Here is a 19964-nt window from a genome sequence, read left to right as displayed (position 1 = left end):
TTACACCACTCCAGCTGACGCTTGGCATTGCGCATGGTGATCTTAGGCTTGTATGCGGCTGCCCGGCCATGGAAAGTCATTTCATGAAGCTCCTGACAAACAGTTATTGTGCTGACGTTGCTTCCAGAGGCAGTGTGGAACTGGGTAGTGAGTTCTGCAACCGAGGACAGACGTTTTTTAACCACTACACGCTTCAGCACTCGCCGGTCCCATTCTGTGAGCTTGTGTGGCCTACCACTTCGCAGCTAAGCTGTTGTTGCTCCTAGATGTTTCCACTTCACAATAACAGCACTTACAGTTGACCGGGGCAGCTCTAGCAGGGAAGACATTTGACGAACTGACTTGTTGGAAAGGTGGCATTCTATGATTGTGCCACGTTGAATGTCACTGGGCTCTTCAGTACGGGCCATTCTATTGCCAATGTTTGTCTATGGCGATTGCATGGCTGTGTGCTCGATTTTATACACCTGTCAGGAACAGGTGTGGCTTAAATAGCCAAATCCACTCATTTGAAGGGGTGTACCTCCTCCTGTACTGGACTAGGTGCCACCAGGCCTAGCGTAGTGCCACCAGGCCTAGCGTAGTGCCACCAGGCCTAGCGTAGTGCTACCAGGCTTAGCATAATGCTACTAACAGGGCTACACACTATCATACCTTAACATACATTCCCTCAGTGGTCTAGAACAACAATTGCATGCACATGCCTCTCACTCTTTTGATCAGATTCTGTTTAACCCTTGCCTACAATGATTGGCACAGTGTATTTGTAAGTTGTGTGTCGTACTTGTTCTGTTGATTGGCGCACTGGTTGCCATGGTGCGGGACAGCTTATTGGCTGAGACGCTGTAGAGGGTGCCGCCGATCCAGCGCATGCTCCTCCCTCTACCTCTCCAGTGTTGGGCTGGGGGGTGCCTGTCCTGTCCCGGGGGACGCAGACGGCTCTGGAGCACACTCCTGGGGGGGAGAGAGAGATAGAGAGCGAGAAGAACAAGAATAGCGCGAGGGACAGAGGGAGAGGGAGAGATTGGCAAATCGTTAGTAAAGGCCCCAGTAGGAATACACAGGACATCTTGTTTGAGAAGTTTCACAATGCCAGGTTTTTTTCATTAGGAGAACTCCTGGGGAATACAGTACTTGGATCATTAGGAGAACTCCTGGTGAATACAGTACTTGGATCATTAGGAGAACTCCTGGGGAATACAGTACTTGGATCATTAGGAGAACTCCTGGGAAATACAGTACTAGGATCATTAGGAGAACTCCTGGGGAATACAGTACTTGGATCATTAGGAGAACTCCTGGGGAATACAGTACTTGGATCATTAGGAGAACTCCTGGGAAATACAGTACTAGGATCATTAGGAGAACACCTGGGGAATACAGTACTTGGATCATTAGGAGAACTCCTGGGAAATACAGTACTTGGATCATTAGGAGAACTCCTGGGGAATACTGTACTTGGATCATTAGGAGAACTCCTGGGGAATACAGTACTTGGATCATTAGGAGAACTCCTGGGGAATACAGTACTTGGATCATTAGGAGAACTCCTGGGGAATACAGTACTTGGATCATTAGGAGAACTCCTGGGAAATACAGTACTGGGATCATTAGGAGAACTCCTGGCCAATACAGTACTTGGATCATTAGGATAACTCCTGGGGAATACAGTACTTGGGTCATTAGGAGAACTCCTGGGGAATACAGTACTTGGATCATTAGGAGAACTCCTGGGGAATACAGTACTTGGATCATTAGGAGAACTCTTGGGGAATACAGTACTTGGATCATTAGGAGAACTCTTGGGGAATACAGTACTTGGATCATTAGGAGAACTCTTGGGGAATACAGTACTTGGGCAAAAAGACCCATTCAGGTTAACCACAAAGTAGTTAGGAGTTGAATGATACTGCGCTGGTAATATGCTCACTGCTCCACCACACCTCCACCCCTTTTCTCTCTGCTTGTCTCTTCCACTATATCTCCCCTTCTCTACCTCCATCTCACCTCCCTCCTCTCTCTCTTTATGCCTCCCAGTCTAACCCTCCCTCCTCTCCTCCTCCTTCTCTCCCGTGTCACAGCACTCTGTTAAATTGCTGCCCTAATGGAAAAGACGGCAGTGTGGAAATGGAGAGAATTGAAAAGAGGAGGAAATCAATGAGATAATAGGAAGGGTAGGAGGCCAGAGCAGGGAGGGCTGCCCCCGGTCCCGACGCAAAGTATGGTGCCCAACAGACACACACACACGCGCAGAGTCGCAGTCACACACACCGTTGCACAGATGCGCACCGACGCACACGCACCAGCCTAAAGAATGCACACAAATAAATATTCACACAATGACATCTAAAAGCGAAGGAAGTCACCCTCTGTGCTACGTGTGTGTTTGAAACGGTGTGTGCGTGATGTTGGGGGCAGGGGTTATGGGGATAAATTGCACTGGCCTGTCACTTCTATTTGGGTGGGATTGGGGCTGGTATGCACGGCACTGGAGGTCATTTACTGCTGTAGTTCAGATGGGCTGGAAATGTGTTTGGAGCCAGAGTTCATGCCTCCCATTACAGTGAACAGAGAGGGGACCCACAGACACACACTACACAATGCTACACACTACAACTAGCTCTACACTACACACACACACAGAGCGAACCACACATAGACAAAGACACACACAGAGAGAGACAAGGACACACACAGAGACAAGGGCACACACACACAACCAAAACAATGGTCACAAAATGACAGGTCCATGCAGTGGAGAGTCTGTGTGTAGCAGAGTAAAGAAAGAAGGAACATCACAGATCCCCAGTTAGCTCCCTCTGTCCCTCTACCGCACCAGGCCATAACTCACCAGCGGAGACACTCAGTTTCACAAATACAAGATCAGTATGTGCCCTACACAGGGCAACTGGAGCCCAGGGAGCCATAATGGTGGCTAATGTAGGAGCAGTGACTGGCTCCCAGGGAGGCTTGAGCAGGGCCCCATAGCCAGGAGAGCCATCATAGAGGTTAATGTGGATATGACATGAACACTTAACATAGACCGCAGTTAACCCTGACACATGGTGCAGGAGGAGGGAGAGAGCATTGGGGAAAATGTCAGTGTGTGTGGAAGTGTGTGATTGAGTGTGTATGAGTAAACGTGTGTGTGTGTGTGTGTGCATACAGTATAAGAGTGTGTGTCTATAGCCTATATAAGAGTGTCTGCATGAGTGTGTTTGTGTGTGTGTTTGCATGTAATTGAGTGTAATGTGAGGTAGGCAGCTGTCTGAATGAGTTCCCCCCTCCAGCACAACAGTCTCTGTAGGACCATATTACCTTCTATACACCACCCCTACTATCACCATGTAATCTCCCTATTAATGAGGGAGAAGGGGAGAGAGGGGATGGAAGGGAGTGAGAGATACGGAGAGGGAGAGAAACAGAGAGTGAGAGAGAGAGGGGCTGGGAGGGAGGGAAGCTGGGAGGGAGAGAGACGGAGAGTGAGAGAGAGAGAGAGAGAGAGAGACTGGAAGGGAGAGAGACGGAAAGTGCGAGAGAGAGAGCGAGAGAGGCTGGGAGGGAGAGAAACAGAGAGTGAGAGAGGCTGGGAGGGAGAGAGGCTGGGAGGGAGAGATGGAGAGTGAGAGAGGCTGGGAGGAAGGGGAGGCTGGGAGGGAGAGAAACAGAGTGAGAGAGAGAGAGGCTGGGAGGGAGAGAGGCTGGGAGGGAGAGACGGAGAGAGAGAGAGAGAGAGAGAGAGAGAGAGAGAGAGAGAGAGAGAGGCTGGGAGGGAGAGAGACTGGGAAGGAGAGAGGCTGGGAGGGAGAGAGAGAGAGAGAGGCTGGGAGGGAGAGAGAGGCTGGGAGGGAGAGAGACGGAGAGTGAGAGAGAGAGGCTGGGAGGGAGAGAGACGGAGAGTGAGAGAGAGAGGCTGGGAGGGAGAGAGACGGAGAGAGAGAGAGAGAGAGAGAGAGAGAGAGAGAGAGAGAGAGAGAGAGAGAGAGAGAGAGAGAGAGAGAGAGAGAGAGAGAGAGCGAGAGAGGCTGGGAGGGAGAGAGACGGAAAGAGAGAGAGAGAGACAGACAGAGAGAGAGAGTGAGACAGAAAGAGAGAGAGACAGAGAGAGAGGCTGGGAGTGAGAGAGGCTGGGAGTGAGAGAGGCTGGGAGGGAGAGAGAGAGGGAGAATGAAAAAAGCCCAAGTAGTGCTGAGAGATTAGTGCTTTTTGAGGTCGGTTCAGTTGAGGTCGGTTCAGAGAGAGAGAGAGAGTGAGAGAGAGAGAGAGCGAGAGAGAGAGGCTGGGAGGGAGAGAGACGGAGAGTGAGAGAGGCTGGGAGGGAGAGAGACAGAGAGTGAGAGAGAGAGAGGCTGGGAGGGAGAGAGACGGAGAGTGGGAGGGAGAGTGACGGAGAGTGAGAGAGAGAGAAAGAGGCTGGGAGGGAGAGAGACGGAGAGTGGGAGGGAGAGAGAGAGAGAGAGGCTGGGAGGGAGAGAGACGGAGAGTGAGAGAGAAAGGCTGGGAGGGAGAGGGGCTGGGAGGGAGAGAGACGGAGAGTGAGAGAGAGACTGGGAGGGAGAGAGGCTGGGAGGGAGAGAGACGGAGAGTGAGAGAGAGAGAGGCTGGGAGGGAGAGAGACTGGGAGGGAGAGATACGGAGAGTGCGAGAGAGAGAGCGAGAGAGGCTGGAAGGGAGAGAGACGGAGCGTGAGAGAGAGAGAGGCTGGGAGGGAGAGAGAAGGAGAGTGAGAGAGAGAGAGACTAGGAGGGAGAGAGACGGAGAGTGCGAGAGAGCGAGAGAGGCTGGGAGGGAGAGAGACGGAGAGAGACAGAGAGGGAGACAGAGAGAGAGACAGAGAGAGAGAGAGAGGCTGGGAGGGAGAGTGAGAGAGGCTGGGAGGGAGAGGGGCTGGGAGGGAGAGAGACGGAGAGTGAGAGAGACTGTGAGGGAGAGAGACGGAGAGTGAGAAAGAGAGAGGCTGGGAGGGAGAGAGAGTGAGAGAGAGAGGCTAGGAGGGAGAGAGACGGAGAGAGGCTGGGAGGGAGAGAGATGGAGAGAGAGAGGCTGGGAGGGAGAGAGAGAGAGAGAGGCTGGGAGAGAGAGAGAGAGAGAGGCTGGGAGGGAGAGAGACTGGGAGGGAGAGAGAGAGAGTGAGAGAGAGAGGCTGGGAGGGAGAGGGGCTGGGAGGGAGAGAGACGGAGAGTGAGGGAGAGGGGCTGGGAGGGAGAGAGACGGAGAGTGAGAGAGAGAGGCTGGGAGGGAGAGAGACTGGGAGGGAGAGAGACTGGGAGGGAGAGAGACTGGGAGGGAGGGAGAGAGACTGGGAGGGAGAGAAGGAGAGAGAGCGAGAGAGGCTGGGAGGGAGAGAGACGGAGAGTGAGAGAGAGAGGCTGGGAGGGAGAGAGACGGAGAGAGAGAGAGAGAGAGAGGCTGGGAGGGAGAGAGAGAAAGAGAATGAAAAAAGCCCAAGTAGTGCTGAGAGATTAGTGCTTTTTGAGGTCGGTTCAGAGAGAGAGAGTGAGAGAGAGCGAGAGGGGAGGCTGGGAGGGAGAGAGACGGAGAGTGAGAGAGGGAGAGGCTGGGAGGGAGAGAGACGGAGAGTGAGAGAGACGGAGAGTGAGAGAGTGAGAGGCTGGGAGGGAGAGGGGCTGAGAGAGAGAGAGAGGCTGGGAGGGAGAGGGGCTGGGAGGGAGAAAGACGGAGAGTGAGAGAGAGACTGGGAGGGAGAGAGACGGAGAGAGAGAGAGAGAGAGAGGCTGGGAGGGAGAGAGACGGAGAGTGCGAGAGAGAGAGCGAGAGAGGCTGGGAGGGAGAGAGACGGAGAGTGAGAGAGAGAGAGAGAGAGGCTGGGAGTGAGAGAGGCTGGGAGTGAGAGAGGCTGGGAGTGAGAGAGAGAGAGAGAGAGAGGGGCTGGGAGGGAGAGAGAGGGAGAGTGCGAGAGAGAGAGAGAGCGAGCGAGCGAGAGAGAGAGAGAGTGAGAGAGAGAGAGAGGGTGGGAGAGAGAGAGGCTGGGAGAGAGAGAGGCTGGGAGGGAGAGAGACGATAGTGAGAGAGAGAGAGAGAGAGAGGCTGGGAGTGAGAGAGGCTCTGAGGGAGAGAGAGAGGGAGAATGAAAAAAGCCCAAGTAGTGCTGAGAGATTAGTGCTTTTTGAGATCGGTTCAGTTGAGGTCGGTTCAGAGAGAGAGAGAGAGAGAGAAAGAGAAAGAGAGAGAGAGAAAGAGAGAGAGCGAGAGAGCGAGACGGAGAGTGAAAGAGAGAGAGAGGCTGGGAGGGAGAGAGACGGAGAGTGAGAGAGAGAGAGGCTGGGAGGGAGAGAGTGAGAGAGAGAGAGGCTGGGAGGGAGAGAGAGAGAGAGAGAGAGGCTGGGAGTGAGAGAGGCTCTGAGGGAGAGAGAGAGGGAGAATGAAAAAAGCCCAAGTAGTGCTGAGAGATTAGTGCTTTTTGAGATCGGTTCAGTTGAGGTCGGTTCAGAGAGAGAGAGAGAGAGAAAGAGAGAGAGAGAGAGAGTGAGAGAGCGAGATGGAGAGTGAAAGAGAGAGAGAGGCTGGGAGGGAGAGAGACGGAGAGTGAGAGAGAGAGAGAGTGAGAGAGAGACTGGGAGGGAGAGAGACGGAGAGTGCGAGAGAGAGAGAGAGAGCGAGAGGCTGGGAGGGAGAGAGATGGAGAAAGAGAGAGAGAGAGAGAGCGAGAGAGGCTGGGAGGGAGAGAGACGGAGAGTGAGAGAGGCTGGGAGAGAGAGAGAGAGAGAGAGAGAGAGACTGGGAGGGAGAGAGACGGAGAGTGCGAGAGAGACTGGGAGAGAGAGAGGCTGAGAGAGAGAGAGGCTGGGAGGGAGAGAGGCTGGGAGGGAGAGACGGATAGTGAGAGAGAGAAAGAGGCTGGGAGGGAGGGAGAGAGAGAGAGAGAGAGAGAGAGAGGCTGGGAGTGAGAGAGACTGGGAGGCAGAGAGACTGGGAGGGAGAGAGACTGGGAGGGAGGGAGAGAGACTGGGAGGGAGAGAAGGAGAGAGAGCGAGAGAGGCTGGGAGGGAGAGAGACGGAGAGTGAGAGAGAGAGGCTGGGAGGGAGAGAGACGGAGAGAGAGAGAGAGAGAGAGAGGCTGGGAGGGAGAGAGAGAAAGAGAATGAAAAAAGCCCAAGTAGTGCTGAGAGATTAGTGCTTTTTGAGGTCGGTTCAGAGAGAGAGAGTGAGAGAGAGCGAGAGGGGGAGGCTGGGAGGGAGAGAGACGGAGAGTGAGAGAGGGAGAGGCTGGGAGGGAGAGAGACGGAGAGTGAGAGAGACGGAGAGTGAGAGAGTGAGAGGCTGGGAGGGAGAGGGGCTGAGAGAGAGAGAGAGGCTGGGAGGGAGAGGGGCTGGGAGGGAGAGAGACGGAGAGTGAGAGAGAGACTGGGAGGGAGAGAGACGGAGAGAGAGAGAGAGAGAGAGGCTGGGAGGGAGAGAGACGGAGAGTGCGAGAGAGAGAGCGAGAGAGGCTGGGAGGGAGAGAGACGGAGAGTGAGAGAGAGAGAGAGAGAGAGGCTGGGAGTGAGAGAGGCTGGGAGTGAGAGAGGCTGGGAGTGAGAGAGAGAGAGAGAGAGAGGGGCTGGGAGGGAGAGAGAGGGAGAGTGCGAGAGAGAGAGAGAGCGAGCGAGCGAGCGAGCGAGAGAGAGAGTGAGAGAGAGAGAGAGGGTGGGAGAGAGAGAGGCTGGGAGAGAGAGAGGCTGGGAGAGAGAGAGGCTGGGAGGGAGAGAGACGATAGTGAGAGAGAGAGAGAGAGAGAGAGAGGCTGGGAGGGAGAGAGAGAGAGAGAGAGAGAGAGAGAGAGAGAGAGAGAGAGGCTGGGAGTGAGAGAGGCTCTGAGGGAGAGAGAGAGGGAGAATGAAAAAAGCCCAAGTAGTGCTGAGAGATTAGTGCTTTTTGAGATCGGTTCAGTTGAGGTCGGTTCAGAGAGAGAGAGAGAGAGAAAGAGAAAGAGAGAAAGAGAGAAAGAGAGAGAGCGAGAGAGCGAGACGGAGAGTGAAAGAGAGAGAGAGGCTGGGAGGGAGAGAGACGGAGAGTGAGAGAGAGAGAGGCTGGGAGGGAGAGAGACGGAGAGTGAGAGAGAGAGAGGCTGGGAGGGAGAGAGAGAGAGAGAGAGAGGCTGGGAGTGAGAGAGGCTCTGAGGGAGAGAGAGAGGGAGAATGAAAAAAGCCCAAGTAGTGCTGAGAGATTAGTGCTTTTTGAGATCGGTTCAGTTGAGGTCGGTTCAGAGAGAGAGAGAGAGAAAGAGAGAGAGAGAGAGAGTGAGAGAGCGAGATGGAGAGTGAAAGAGAGAGAGAGGCTGGGAGGGAGAGAGACGGAGAGTGAGAGTGAGAGAGAGAGAGTGAGAGAGAGACTGGGAGGGAGAGAGACGGAGAGTGCGAGAGAGAGAGAGAGAGCGAGAGGCTGGGAGGGAGAGAGATGGAGAAAGAGAGAGAGAGAGAGAGCGAGAGAGGCTGGGAGGGAGAGAGACGGAGAGTGAGAGAGGCTGGGAGAGAGAGAGAGAGAGAGAGAGAGACTGGGAGGGAGAGAGACGGAGAGTGCGAGAGAGACTGGGAGAGAGAGAGGCTGAGAGAGAGAGAGGCTGGGAGGGAGAGAGGCTGGGAGGGAGAGACGGATAGTGAGAGAGAGAAAGAGGCTGGGAGGGAGGGAGAGAGAGAGAAAGAGAGAGAGAGAGAGGCTGGGAGTGAGAGAGGCTGGGAGGGAGAGAGAGAGGGAGAATGAAAAAAGCCTTAGTAGTGCTGAGAGATTAGTGCTTTTTGAGGTCGGTTAAGTTGAGATCGGTTCAGAGAGAGAGAGAGAGAGAGAGAGAGAGAGAGAGAGAGCGAGAGAGCGAGACGGAGAGTGAAAGAGAGAGAGAGGCTGGGAGGGAGAGAGACGGAGAGTGAGAGAGACGGAGAGTACCACGTTTTCTGCGCTAAACTACTGTATGCCAATTATTGGCCTGTTGGAAACTACAACTCCCTACTACATCACACAGTTTGGGCTTAATCTGATTTATCTCTAGAGAAAATGCAGAGAGAAAATGCGAATTGAGCTCACAGAAAAAAAAAACGAACAAAATTGAATTCAAATAATTGAACGAATATTGGTCAATTAGCTGTTTAAAAACTGAAAAATAACTGGTTTCGGTTAATCGCTCAGCACTAGCCCCAAGTGATACAACTATCTTAGAAAAGAGAGGGAGAACAGTTAGAGAAAGAAGAGAAGGGAGAGCAGTGTCTCTTCTCTTTATCCCCACTTCTCTCTCCTTGACCTGTTCCCCATGTTGCCCTTGACCCCCCAGCAAGAGATCTGTTATCAGAGCTCCTCCAAGTCTGTCTGCCACACAAATCCTCCCCTGCCGGACAGCACGCTCGTTTGAGGGTGGAGCCCTTTCACAGCCACGCCGATATACCACTATGTCCCCCTAGGCCTGAGGGACACATTCTCACTGCACACACATCATCCCAATCACCATGGTGATTCTTTAATGTGACAAACGATGGGGCAGAACGAGGGGAGGTGTATTAGTGGGGACAAGAGAGATTCAGAGCTGGTGGGGGGGGGGGGGGGGGGGGATGGGTAGACATAAAGCAGCTGTTTATTTACAGTCGGGACCATGATCCCACAGGGTTGCAGGGGAGGAAATGGACAGAAAAGAGAGAGAGGAGAAGAGAGGATGTGGAAGAAATGGAGAAAAGAGCAGAGAGCAGAGCAGAGAGGAGTATATTCTGAGTGTTTGCATGCCTGTGAATTTGTGTGTGTGTGTGTGTGTGTGTGTGTGTGTGTGTGTGTGTGTGTGAGTGTGAGTGTGAGTGTGTGCCACTCTCACCATGCGCGACACACAGATGAAGGAAAGAGCGATTCAGCACTACTACTGCTGTTGATGAATGATCTGACTTTTGTTTTGGTGACAGGGAAGAATTTGGGGGTCGCGCAAGTGCTCTGAATAATGCTGCTCTGTTCTGTTCTGTTGGCCTGCAGCGAAAGCATTAGTAAGCTCATATTGGAAAAACAGTTACCCTTGGAACAGACTGAGCAGTGCAAACAGTCATCTAGCCAATTCCTACAGTGAGGAGAGGAGGACTGCTATCGGCCTAAAGCCATGCAGTTACAATGGTCCTAAACATGCATTAAGACAATGAAATCTACACTAACCGTATGAGAGTAAGTGACTACTCTGAGCAAAACATCATCAGATGAAGACAAAGCAATCAGAAAGCTGGAGATGACCCCAGCTGTTGATGACAGTGTATCTGTGTAAGAAAGAGGGAAGACTAGAAGAGAGTGAAGGAGAAGTAAAAACATGAACGTGAGAATAGACAGTAAGAAGGGGTAAGTGAGAATGTGATGAGATGATAGATCTGATAAGTGGTGAGTAGAGGACTACATTGCGGTATGAGAAGGGTGAGAATGAGGGATGAATGGAGGAGTGTGATGGGATAAAGAAGAGAAGAGGAGAGGAGAAGAGAGCGTAGCAGCCTTTATTGCCCTGTCTCCCACATCCTCTACTGATCAACACAGGAGCACTAAACGAGATGAGACCAGGGCACAACAGACCAGGCCGTGTGTCCACGTGCATGTGCATGTGTGTCTCAACAGTAGTTTAAAATAAACAATCAAGCATTATTAAATCTCAAAGAGAATTGAGAAATGAGCTAGATGAAAACGGAGAGAGTGAATGAGCGTGGAGAATACGGGATATAGTGATAGGGGGGGAAAAGGAAGTGGATGAAAACAGGGAGAGTGAATGAGCGTGGGGGATACAGTGATAGGGAATCATAGAAAGTGGATGAAAACGGAGAGAGTGAATGAGCGTGGAGAATACGGGATACGGTGATAGGGAATCATAGAAAGTGGATGAAAACGGAGAGAATGAATGAGCGTGGGGGATACAGTGATAGGGAAACATAGGAAGTGGATGAAAACGGAGAGAGTGAATGAGCGTGGGGGATACAGTGATAGGGAAACATAGGAAGTGGATGAAAACGGAGAGAATGAATGAGCGTGGAGAATACGGGATACAGTGATAGGGAATCATAGAAAGTGGAAGAAAACAGAGAGAGTGAATGAGCATGAGGATACGGGACACAGTGATAGGGAAACATAGGAAGTGGATGAAAACTGAGAGAGTGAATGAGCGTGGGGGATACAGTGATAGGGAAACATAGGAAGTGGATGAAAACAGGGAGAGTGAATGAGCGTGGGGGATACGGTGATAGGGAAACATAGGAAGTGGATGAAAACGGAGAGAATTAATGAGCATGGAGAATACGGGATACGGTGATAGGGAAACATAGGAAGTGGATGAAAACAGAGAGAGTGAATGAGCGTGGAGAATACGGGATACAGTGATAGGGAAACATAGGAAGTGGATGAAAATGGAGAGAGTGAATGAGCATGGAGAATACGGGATACCGTGATAGGGAAACATAGGAAGTGGATGAAAACAGGGAGAGTGAATGAGCGTGAGGATACGGTAACGGTGTTAGGGAAACATAGGAAGTGGGTGAAAAAAGAGAGTGAATGATTGTGGAGAATACGGGATACAGTGATAGGGAAACATAGGAAGTGGATGAAAACAGGGAGAGTGAATGAGCGTGGGGAATACGGGATACAGTGAAAGGGAAACATAGGAAGTGGATGAAAACGGAGAGAGTGAATGAGCGTGGAGAATACGGGATACAGTGAAAGGGAAACATAGGAAGTGGATGAAAACGGGGCGGCAGGTAGCTTAGTGGTTAAGAGCGTTGTGCCAGTAAACCGAAAGGTCGCTGGTTCTAATCCCAGAGCCGACTAGGTGAAAAATCTGTCGATGTGCCCTTGAGCAAGGCACTTAACCCTAATTGCTCCTGTAAGTCGCTCTGGATAAGAGCGTCTGCTAAATGACTAAAATGTAAATGTAAAAATGTAAAACGGAGAGAGTGAATGAGCATGGAGAATACGGGATACAGTGATAGGGAAACATAGGAAGTGGATGAAAACGGAGAGAATTAATGAGCGTGGGGAATACGGGATACCGTGATAGGGAAACATAGGAAGTGGATGAAAACAGAGAGAGTGAATGAGCGTGGGGGATACGGTGATAGGGAAACATAGGAAGTGGATGAAAACAGGGAGAGTGAATGAGCGTGGGGGATACGGTGATAGGGAAACATAGGAAGTGGATGAAAACGGAGAGAGTGAATGAGCATGGAGAATACGGGATACAGTGAAAGGGAAACATAGGAAGTGGATGAAAACGGAGAGAATGAATGAGCATGGAGAATACGGGATACAGTGATAGGGAAACATAGGAAGTGGATGAAAACAGGGAGAGTGAATGAGCGTGGGGGATACAGTGATAGGGAATCATAGAAAGTGGATGAAAACAGGGAGAGTGAATGAGCGTGGAGAATACGGTAACGGTGTTAGGAAAACATAGGAGGTGGATGAAAATGGAGAGAGTGAATGAGCATGGAGAATACGGGATACGGTGATAGGGAAACATAGGAAGTGGATGAAAACAGAGAGGATGAGAAGGAGAAAAACTAACAAGAGACAAATGGACAGACAACCAAAAAGAAATATGAGCAGCAATAGACAGATTCAGAGGGAAAGAGAAAAAGAACGAGGGAGAGAGAGAAAAAGGGAGAACATAAAGTGTGAGGGAGGTAAGTAAGCGACAGAGGAGGAGAGAAAAGGAGGGAAGGCTGGAGCAAGGAAGGGCAGTAATTTATCCTGGGGTGTGTTGCATGCTTTACGGCTTTCTTAATTCAACTCCTGCTACTATTAATGGACTTAATGTTGAGATGATATCTATTGTCTGGTGGCGGTGGCTGAAACACGACAACCATTCATTCACCCCCCCCCCCCAGCACTCAATTACCCACAATGCCCATTAGTGCTGACACTGAGGACAGCATGACATGCTTAGTAGGGGATGGGTCACTTCCCTGGTCCTACGTGGGGACTAAAGGGTGACGGGGAGCTCAGATAGCTAAGAGGGAGGTGCCCACTGACCATGTGTGGCTGGTGCTGGTCACTCTTTGCCAAGGGCATCAAGCCCCACTTTAGAAATTAGAATTAACCATATTTAGTCCCACAGTGACATAATGAGTGTGAGGCTACATCTTGGAAATCGCTAAAGGACAATCAGGACCTTCCCCTGGTGTTCTGGAGCTCTGGGAGAACACACCACCATCTGCTCCTGAAAACACTGGCCTTGGGATACTGACGATGACTGGGTGAGTGTGTACGATGAGAATGAAGCCTTGGGACACTGACGATGACTGGGTGAGTGTGTACGATGAGAATGAAGCCTTGGGACACTGACGATGACTGGGTGAATGTGTACTATGAGAATGAAGCCTTGGGATACTGACGATGACTGGGTGAGTGTGTATGATGAGAATGAAGCCTTGGGATACTGACGATGACTGGGTGAGTGTGTACGATGAGAATGAAGCCTTGGGATACTGACGATGACTGGGTGAGTGTGTACGATGAGAATGAAGCCTTGGGATACTGACGATGACTGGGTGAGTGTGTACGATGAGAATGAAGCCTTGGGATACTGACGATGACTGGGTGAGTGTGTACGATGAGAATGAAGCCTTGGGATACTGACGATGACTGGGTGAGTGTGTATGATGAGAATGAAGCCTTGGGATACTGACGATGACTGGGTGAGTGTGTACGATGAGAATGAAGCCTTGGGATACTGACGATGACTGGGTGAGTGTGTACGATGAGAATGAAGCCTTGGGATACTGACGATGACTGGGTGAGTGTGTACGATGAGAATGAAGCCTTGGGATACTGACGATGACTGGGTGAGTGTGTATGATGAGCTAGAGATGGGGTAGTTCTAGTCAGTGGAGGGGTACGATGAGCCAACAGAGCTATAGATGGATTAGAATAGAACTAATAAAACGTTCAGGGGTGTTAGAGAGTCAGACAGATTGAGGTAGTGAGGGGATGTAAGGAGGAGGAGTGGGGTACAGAGGACAGGAGGAGGAGGAGTGGGGTACAGAGGACAGGAGGAGGAGGAGTGGGGTACAGAGGACAAGAGGGGGGTCTGAGGAGAACCTCTTCTCTCCCAGGGGACCTGTCCTGCCCCCCCCCCCCCCATCTCCAGACTTGGTGATATTTCACGGGATGTCGCGCGGCTCAAATTGAAAATCCCTTGATTAATCAATATTTACTGCAGCGGCTAAATGAATAGTAATAAGTCACCGGAGGCCCTAACTCTAGTCTAAACCCCATGCAGCCAGGCCCACTGTTTCACCTACCTCAATCTGAATTACACAAATGAGACACCACACACAGACACACTAACAAACACACAAAACCAAACTGGCAAAACGTTAGTAACAGAATCTTCCTAACGCGGAGAATCTACAGCATCTCTCCAAGCTGAAATATAATAGCCATGTGTGTCTGTATCTCCTCTGAGTTAGTGGCTGTTGTCTCACAGGGCTCCAGACACCTGCAAGCACACACACACACACACACCCCAGGTGGCTACGGCTACAAAGACAAAACACACCTGCACTGCACTCCAACTGAACCCTGCATACTATGAATATAACTGTGTGTGTGTGATTTGCAACGGCTTGTAATCTCCTCCCACCACAGCCCATTGTGAGGCTTAGGGAAACAGGGCAGCATTAACACACTAAGGCGTTTTAACAGGCCTATCACAATAATATAATAATACATTAACCAACTCCATAACCATATGACCTATTCATAACCAGCGCAATAAAACCAAAAGCCTATGTTAATAATCATAATAAACCATTAACTGTCTAACTGTCCGTCCCACAGTGAGGTCATGAATAACACATTAACTTATTGCCTGTCGCCCAATAATGACCTCACCATAAACATTCATTAACTCTCCCTCTGTCCCCCAGTTATGACCTCATAACATCTGTAGAACCCTTTCCATCATCTTGTTCTATCGCTTCTATCATTCTGTCTCTGGTCTACCGTTCTGTACGTCTCCCTCACAGAGAGCGAAAGAAAGAATGATGGACAGAATGGATGAGAGGATGAGTGGTAGAGATAAGTAGGGATAAAGAGATGAGGGTTAAGTTAGAGCCCTGCAAATCACATATACATCTCACCCATCACAAGTGCTTATTAAGCAAATGACTAGCTTTATCTCAGTGGATTTCTCCACTCTCCGAATGAGAGAGTGATAGGAAACGATAGTGATGAAGAAAAGAGAAAGAGATGTCTAGAAAGGGAAGGAGAAGAGAGAAGAGAGAGATTGGGGGAGGGGTTGTAATGACATCAGGAGAAGACCACCCACCCCCTCCACCCTTTCTGATAGGATCTTCTCCAGGTGTAAATTAATGCTCAGAGCATCCAGGGCAGAGCACTGGTATAAATGTTTTATTCGCTGGGTTATTTACTGCGTAAAAATGAGCTTCATCAATTCTGAGGGTCCCTCTACACACGCTAGCAACACAACAGCAGTCCTGCCTGCTACATTAAAGACAGGCTTTCCTTCCTTCCTGGGTTAAGGTGCTACTGAGTGATATTAAGAATGGAGGGGGCTTGTGTGTGTGTGTATTTCACTACCATGTGTTTACAGTTGGCACTATGCATTGGGGCAGGTAGTGTTCTCCTGGCATCCGCCAAACCCAGATTCATCCATCGGACTGCCAGATGGTGAAGCGTGATTCATCACTCCAGAGAACGCGCTTCCACTGCTCCAGAGTCCAATGGCGGCGAGCTTTACACCACTCCAGCAGACGCTTGGCATTGTGCATGGTGATCTTAGGCTTGTGTGTGGCTGCTCGGCCATGGAAACCCATTTAATGAAGCTCCCGACGAACAGTTCTTGTGTGGACGTTGCTTCCAGAGGCAGTTTGGAACTTGGTAGTGAGTGTTGCAACCGAGGACAGCCGATTTTATGCGCTGCGCGGTTTAGCAATCGGCGGTCCCGTTCTGTGAGTTTGTGTGGCCTACCACTTCGCGGCTGAGACGTTGTTGCTCCTAGACGTTTCCACTTCACAATAACAGCACTTACAGTTGACCGGGGCAGAACTAGCAAGGCAGACATTTGACGAACTGATTTGTTGGAAAGGTGGCATCCTATGATGGTGCCACGTTGAAAGTCACTGAGCTCTTCAGTAAGGCCATTCTACTGCCAATGTTTGTCTATGGAGATTGCATGGCTGTGTGCTCGATTTTATACACCTGCCAGCAACGGGTGTGGCTGAAATAGCCAAATCCACTAATTTGAAGGGGTGTCCACATACTTTTGTATATATAGTGTATAATGCGGTACATTGTTTACGTATCTGAGAGTGAGTGTGTGTTACCTGGCCGTCTGGATCCTCTTGGCTCTCCAAGAGAGGGTGTGGCTATAATGGGCTGTGTGTGCGTTGTCTCTGCCCAGGCATGTCTCTATCTTATAGCGGGTCCTGAACACCCTCTGAGACGCCTGGCTACGTAGGGTCGGGGAGGCGGGACCTGGGGAGGAGGAAAGAGGAATTGACAGGTCAAGAAACCAATACAGGGCAGCATATGCACCACTGGGGGATTAGCTGGCAAGCCTGGGTTTAGGGTGAAGTTGGTAGATACAACAGCATCCATAGAGGACAGGTACGAGCGCACTCACACACACACACACACTTTTGTCTGTGTGATTTCTGGATAGATGTTTTTTCTCCTCTTCTCTCTCTCTCTCTCTCTCTCTCTACCTATCCTTCTAGAACTCCTACAACTCAGTAGCAGGCAGGTGTGCTCTTTAACAAGCTTCACATGTAAAGACGGGAGGGAAAAATAAAGGAGGAATATATATGAGCCTAATAAATCATAACTGCCCCTCTCCCTCTCTTTCAGTCTCATTCGTTATATCATTTTGTAGATCCATCATAGGAGAGGAGTAAAAAAATCAAACAAAATAAAAATAAGAATAGGACTGTTTGTTATTTATTTATTTGAGTGTGTATCCATCATATTGCTTTATGACGGCTGAGCTTGGCTGACACGCTGTGCTGGGTAAAGGATGGCATTTGCATCTGCGAGGATCTGAAACCGCTGCTTTACGCCAATTTACCAAACTAGAGGATTTATCAGAGCCAGGAGTTAGGATTTAGCATTCAGGATCAGGCAGTATACTGTGAAGACTCAGGTAGTGTCTGATGACTGTGGAAGAATGAATAAGACTGATGATTCTAAAGATTGGAGGACTGGGATGAATCCAGCGGAAATAGGATGTCGGGACGGTGGGTTCTAATTTAAGAATAACTTTGGGATGATTCTAGAATGAATAGAACTTTGGGACAATTTTAGAATTTAAATATACATTTATGATGATTTTACAACTGAATCCTACAACTGAACAAAAAAAACATGGTGAAGAAAGTCTTCCAGCAGAATCTCCCATAAATCACCTTATGTTCACTCAGACAAACCCTGAGAACCAGCAGGAGAAAAAGAGTGTGTCGGTGACAGAAAGAAAATCTCTCTCGCTCTCTTCATCCTCTCTCGCGCTCTCTCTCCTGTACCACACATCTCTCACTGTGACAACACTTTGTCTTCTTAATGAGTGAGGAAGGAGAGAGAGAAAGAGAAAGAAAGAGAAAAAGAGAGCGAGAGATAGGGAGCGCAAAGGTGGGACAGACAATGTGAGAGAGACACCCAACAATGTGCCTCCTCTACTAAATTTCAATTATCTGTATCAAATTTCTTTAATTGCCAATTGCCATGATTGTTGTCATGGTAATTAGCATTTAATAACAAAGCATGACCAGGAAGCAAACAGTAGCTTGGAGGAATGACAAAACAACAAAATGATTTATCTTCTTGCACCCTCCCCCCGCCCTCTCTTCTTCCATGCCGGGGACGGGGAATGTGTTTCATTTGTCAGGCAGCACACAGCTCAGGATCAGCTGGAGAATTCATCTCAGACAAACATTTACCCATGATCAAATCACTACACTGCATGCTGAGACCTGCCCCAAACACACACACTTACATGTATGCGCACACTCGCATGGGACCTGCCCACACACTAGGGCTGTTCCCGACTAAATTTTAGTCGACCGAGAGTCGCCTGTTCTTTCGACCAAAATACAGTGCATTCAGAAAGTATTCAGACCCCTTGACTTTTTCCACATTGGTACTTTACAGCCTTATTCTAAAATGGATCAAATCACTTTTTTTCTTCATCAATCTACACACAATACCCAATAATGACAAAGCGAAAATGTATTTTTTTTTTTTGCAAATGTATTACAAATAAAACAATATGGGTCGTGGATGGGTATTCCAGCATGACAATAACCCAAAACACACGGCCAAGGCAACAAAGGAGTGGCTCAAGAAGAAGCACATTAAGGTCCTGGAGTAGCCTAGCAAGTCTCCAGACCTTAATCCCATAGAAAATCTGTGGAGGGAGCTGAAGGTTCGAGTTGCCAAACGTCAGCCTCGAAACCTTAATGACTTGGAGAAGATCTGCAAAGAGGAGTGGGACAAAATCCCTCCTGAGATGTGTGCAAACCTGGTGGCCAATTACAAGAAACGTCTGACCTCTGTGATTGCCAACAAGGGTTTTGCCACCAAGTAGTAAGTCATGTTTTGCAGAGGGGTCAAATACTTATTTCCCTCATTAAAATGCAAATCAATTTATAACATTTTTGACATGCGTTTTTCTGGATTCTTTTGTTGTTATTCTGTCTCTCACTGTTCAAATAAACCTACCATTAAAATTATAGACTGATCATTTCTTTGTCTGTGGGCAAACTTACAAAATCAGCAGGGGATCAAATACTTTTTTCCCTCACTGTAGGTCCCACAGTTGACAGTGCATGTCAGAGCAAAAACCAAGCCATTAGGTCGAAGGAATTGTCCGTAGAGCTCTGAGACAGGATTGTGTCGAGGCACAGATCTGGGGAAGTGTACCCAAAAAATTCTGCAGCATTGAAGGTCCCCAAGAACACAGTGCCCTTCATCATTCTTAAATGGAAGAAATTTGGAACCACCAGAACTCTTCCTAGTACTGGCCGCCCGTCCAAACTGAGCAGACGGTGGAGAAGGACCTTGGTCAGGGAGGTGACCAAGAACCCGATGGTCACTCTGACAGAGCTCTAGAGTTCCTCTGTGGAGATGGGAAACCTTCCAAAAGGACAACCATCTTTGCAGCACTCCACCAATCATGCATTTATTGTAGAGTGACCAGACGGAAGCCACTCCTCAGTAAACGGCACATGACAGCCCACTTGGAGTTTGTCAAAAGGCCCTTAAAGGACTCTCAGACCATGAGAAACAAGATTCTCTGGTCAGATGAAACCAAGATTGAACTCTTCGGCCTGAATGCCAAGCGTCACGTCTGGAGGAAACCTGGCACCATCCCTACGGTGAAGGATGGTGGTGGTAGCATCATGCTGTGGGGATGTTTTTCAGAGGCAGGGACTGGGAGACTAGCCAGGAGAGGGAAAGATGAACGGAGTAAAGTACAGATAGATCCTTGATGAAAACCTGCTCCAGAGCGCTCAGGACCTCAGACTGGGGCGAAGGTTCACCTTCCAACAGGACAACGACCCTAAGTACACAGCCAAGACAACGCAGGAGTGCGCTCTGGACAAGTCTCTGAATGTCCTTGAGTGGCCCAGCCAGAGCCCGGACTTGAACCTGATCGAACATCTCTGGAGAGACCTGAAAATAGATGTTCACCGACACTCCCCATCCAACCTGACAGAGCTTGAGAGGATCTGCAGAGAAGAATGGGAGAAACTCCCCAAATACAGGTGTGCCAAGCTTGTAGCGTCATACCCAAGAAGACTGTAATCGCTGCGAAAGTTGCGTCAACAAAGTAAAGGGTCTGAATACTTATGCAAATGTGATATTTCCTGGGTTTTTTTTATACATTTGCCAACATTTCTAAAAACCTGTTTTTGATTTGTCATTACGGGGTATTATGTGTAGATTGATGAGGGGAAAAAAACAATTTAATCAATTTTAGAACAAGGCTGTAACATGAATACTTTCCGAATGCACTGTAT

The 19964-nt window shown here is 49.5% G+C and overlaps 1 protein-coding gene across 1 annotated transcript in view; it reads right to left on the bottom strand.

Annotated features, from left to right (window-relative positions):
- zc3h3 (zinc finger CCCH-type containing 3) overlaps positions 1 to 19964 on the bottom strand; it is a gene marked incomplete at its 3' end in the record, with an annotated part of 68681 nt that overhangs the window by 5011 nt on the left and 43706 nt on the right. Inside the window, exons 3-4 of the mRNA XM_084193352.1 lie at positions 16278 to 16428; positions 785 to 954 (exon numbers count right to left, since the gene is read on the bottom strand). Coding sequence (XP_084049478.1) covers positions 785 to 954; positions 16278 to 16428 — 321 coding nt within the window. The remainder of the gene's footprint in view (positions 1 to 784; positions 955 to 16277; positions 16429 to 19964) is intronic.

This window comes from Coregonus lavaretus (assembly GCF_964263955.1).
Source record: "Coregonus lavaretus genome assembly, contig: HAP1_SCAFFOLD_2812, whole genome shotgun sequence".
In the NCBI taxonomy this organism is placed as follows: domain Eukaryota; kingdom Metazoa; phylum Chordata; class Actinopteri; order Salmoniformes; family Salmonidae; genus Coregonus; species Coregonus lavaretus.
The sequence above is the reverse complement of the archived record's forward strand: the minus strand, read 5'-3'. Positions and strand labels throughout refer to the sequence as shown.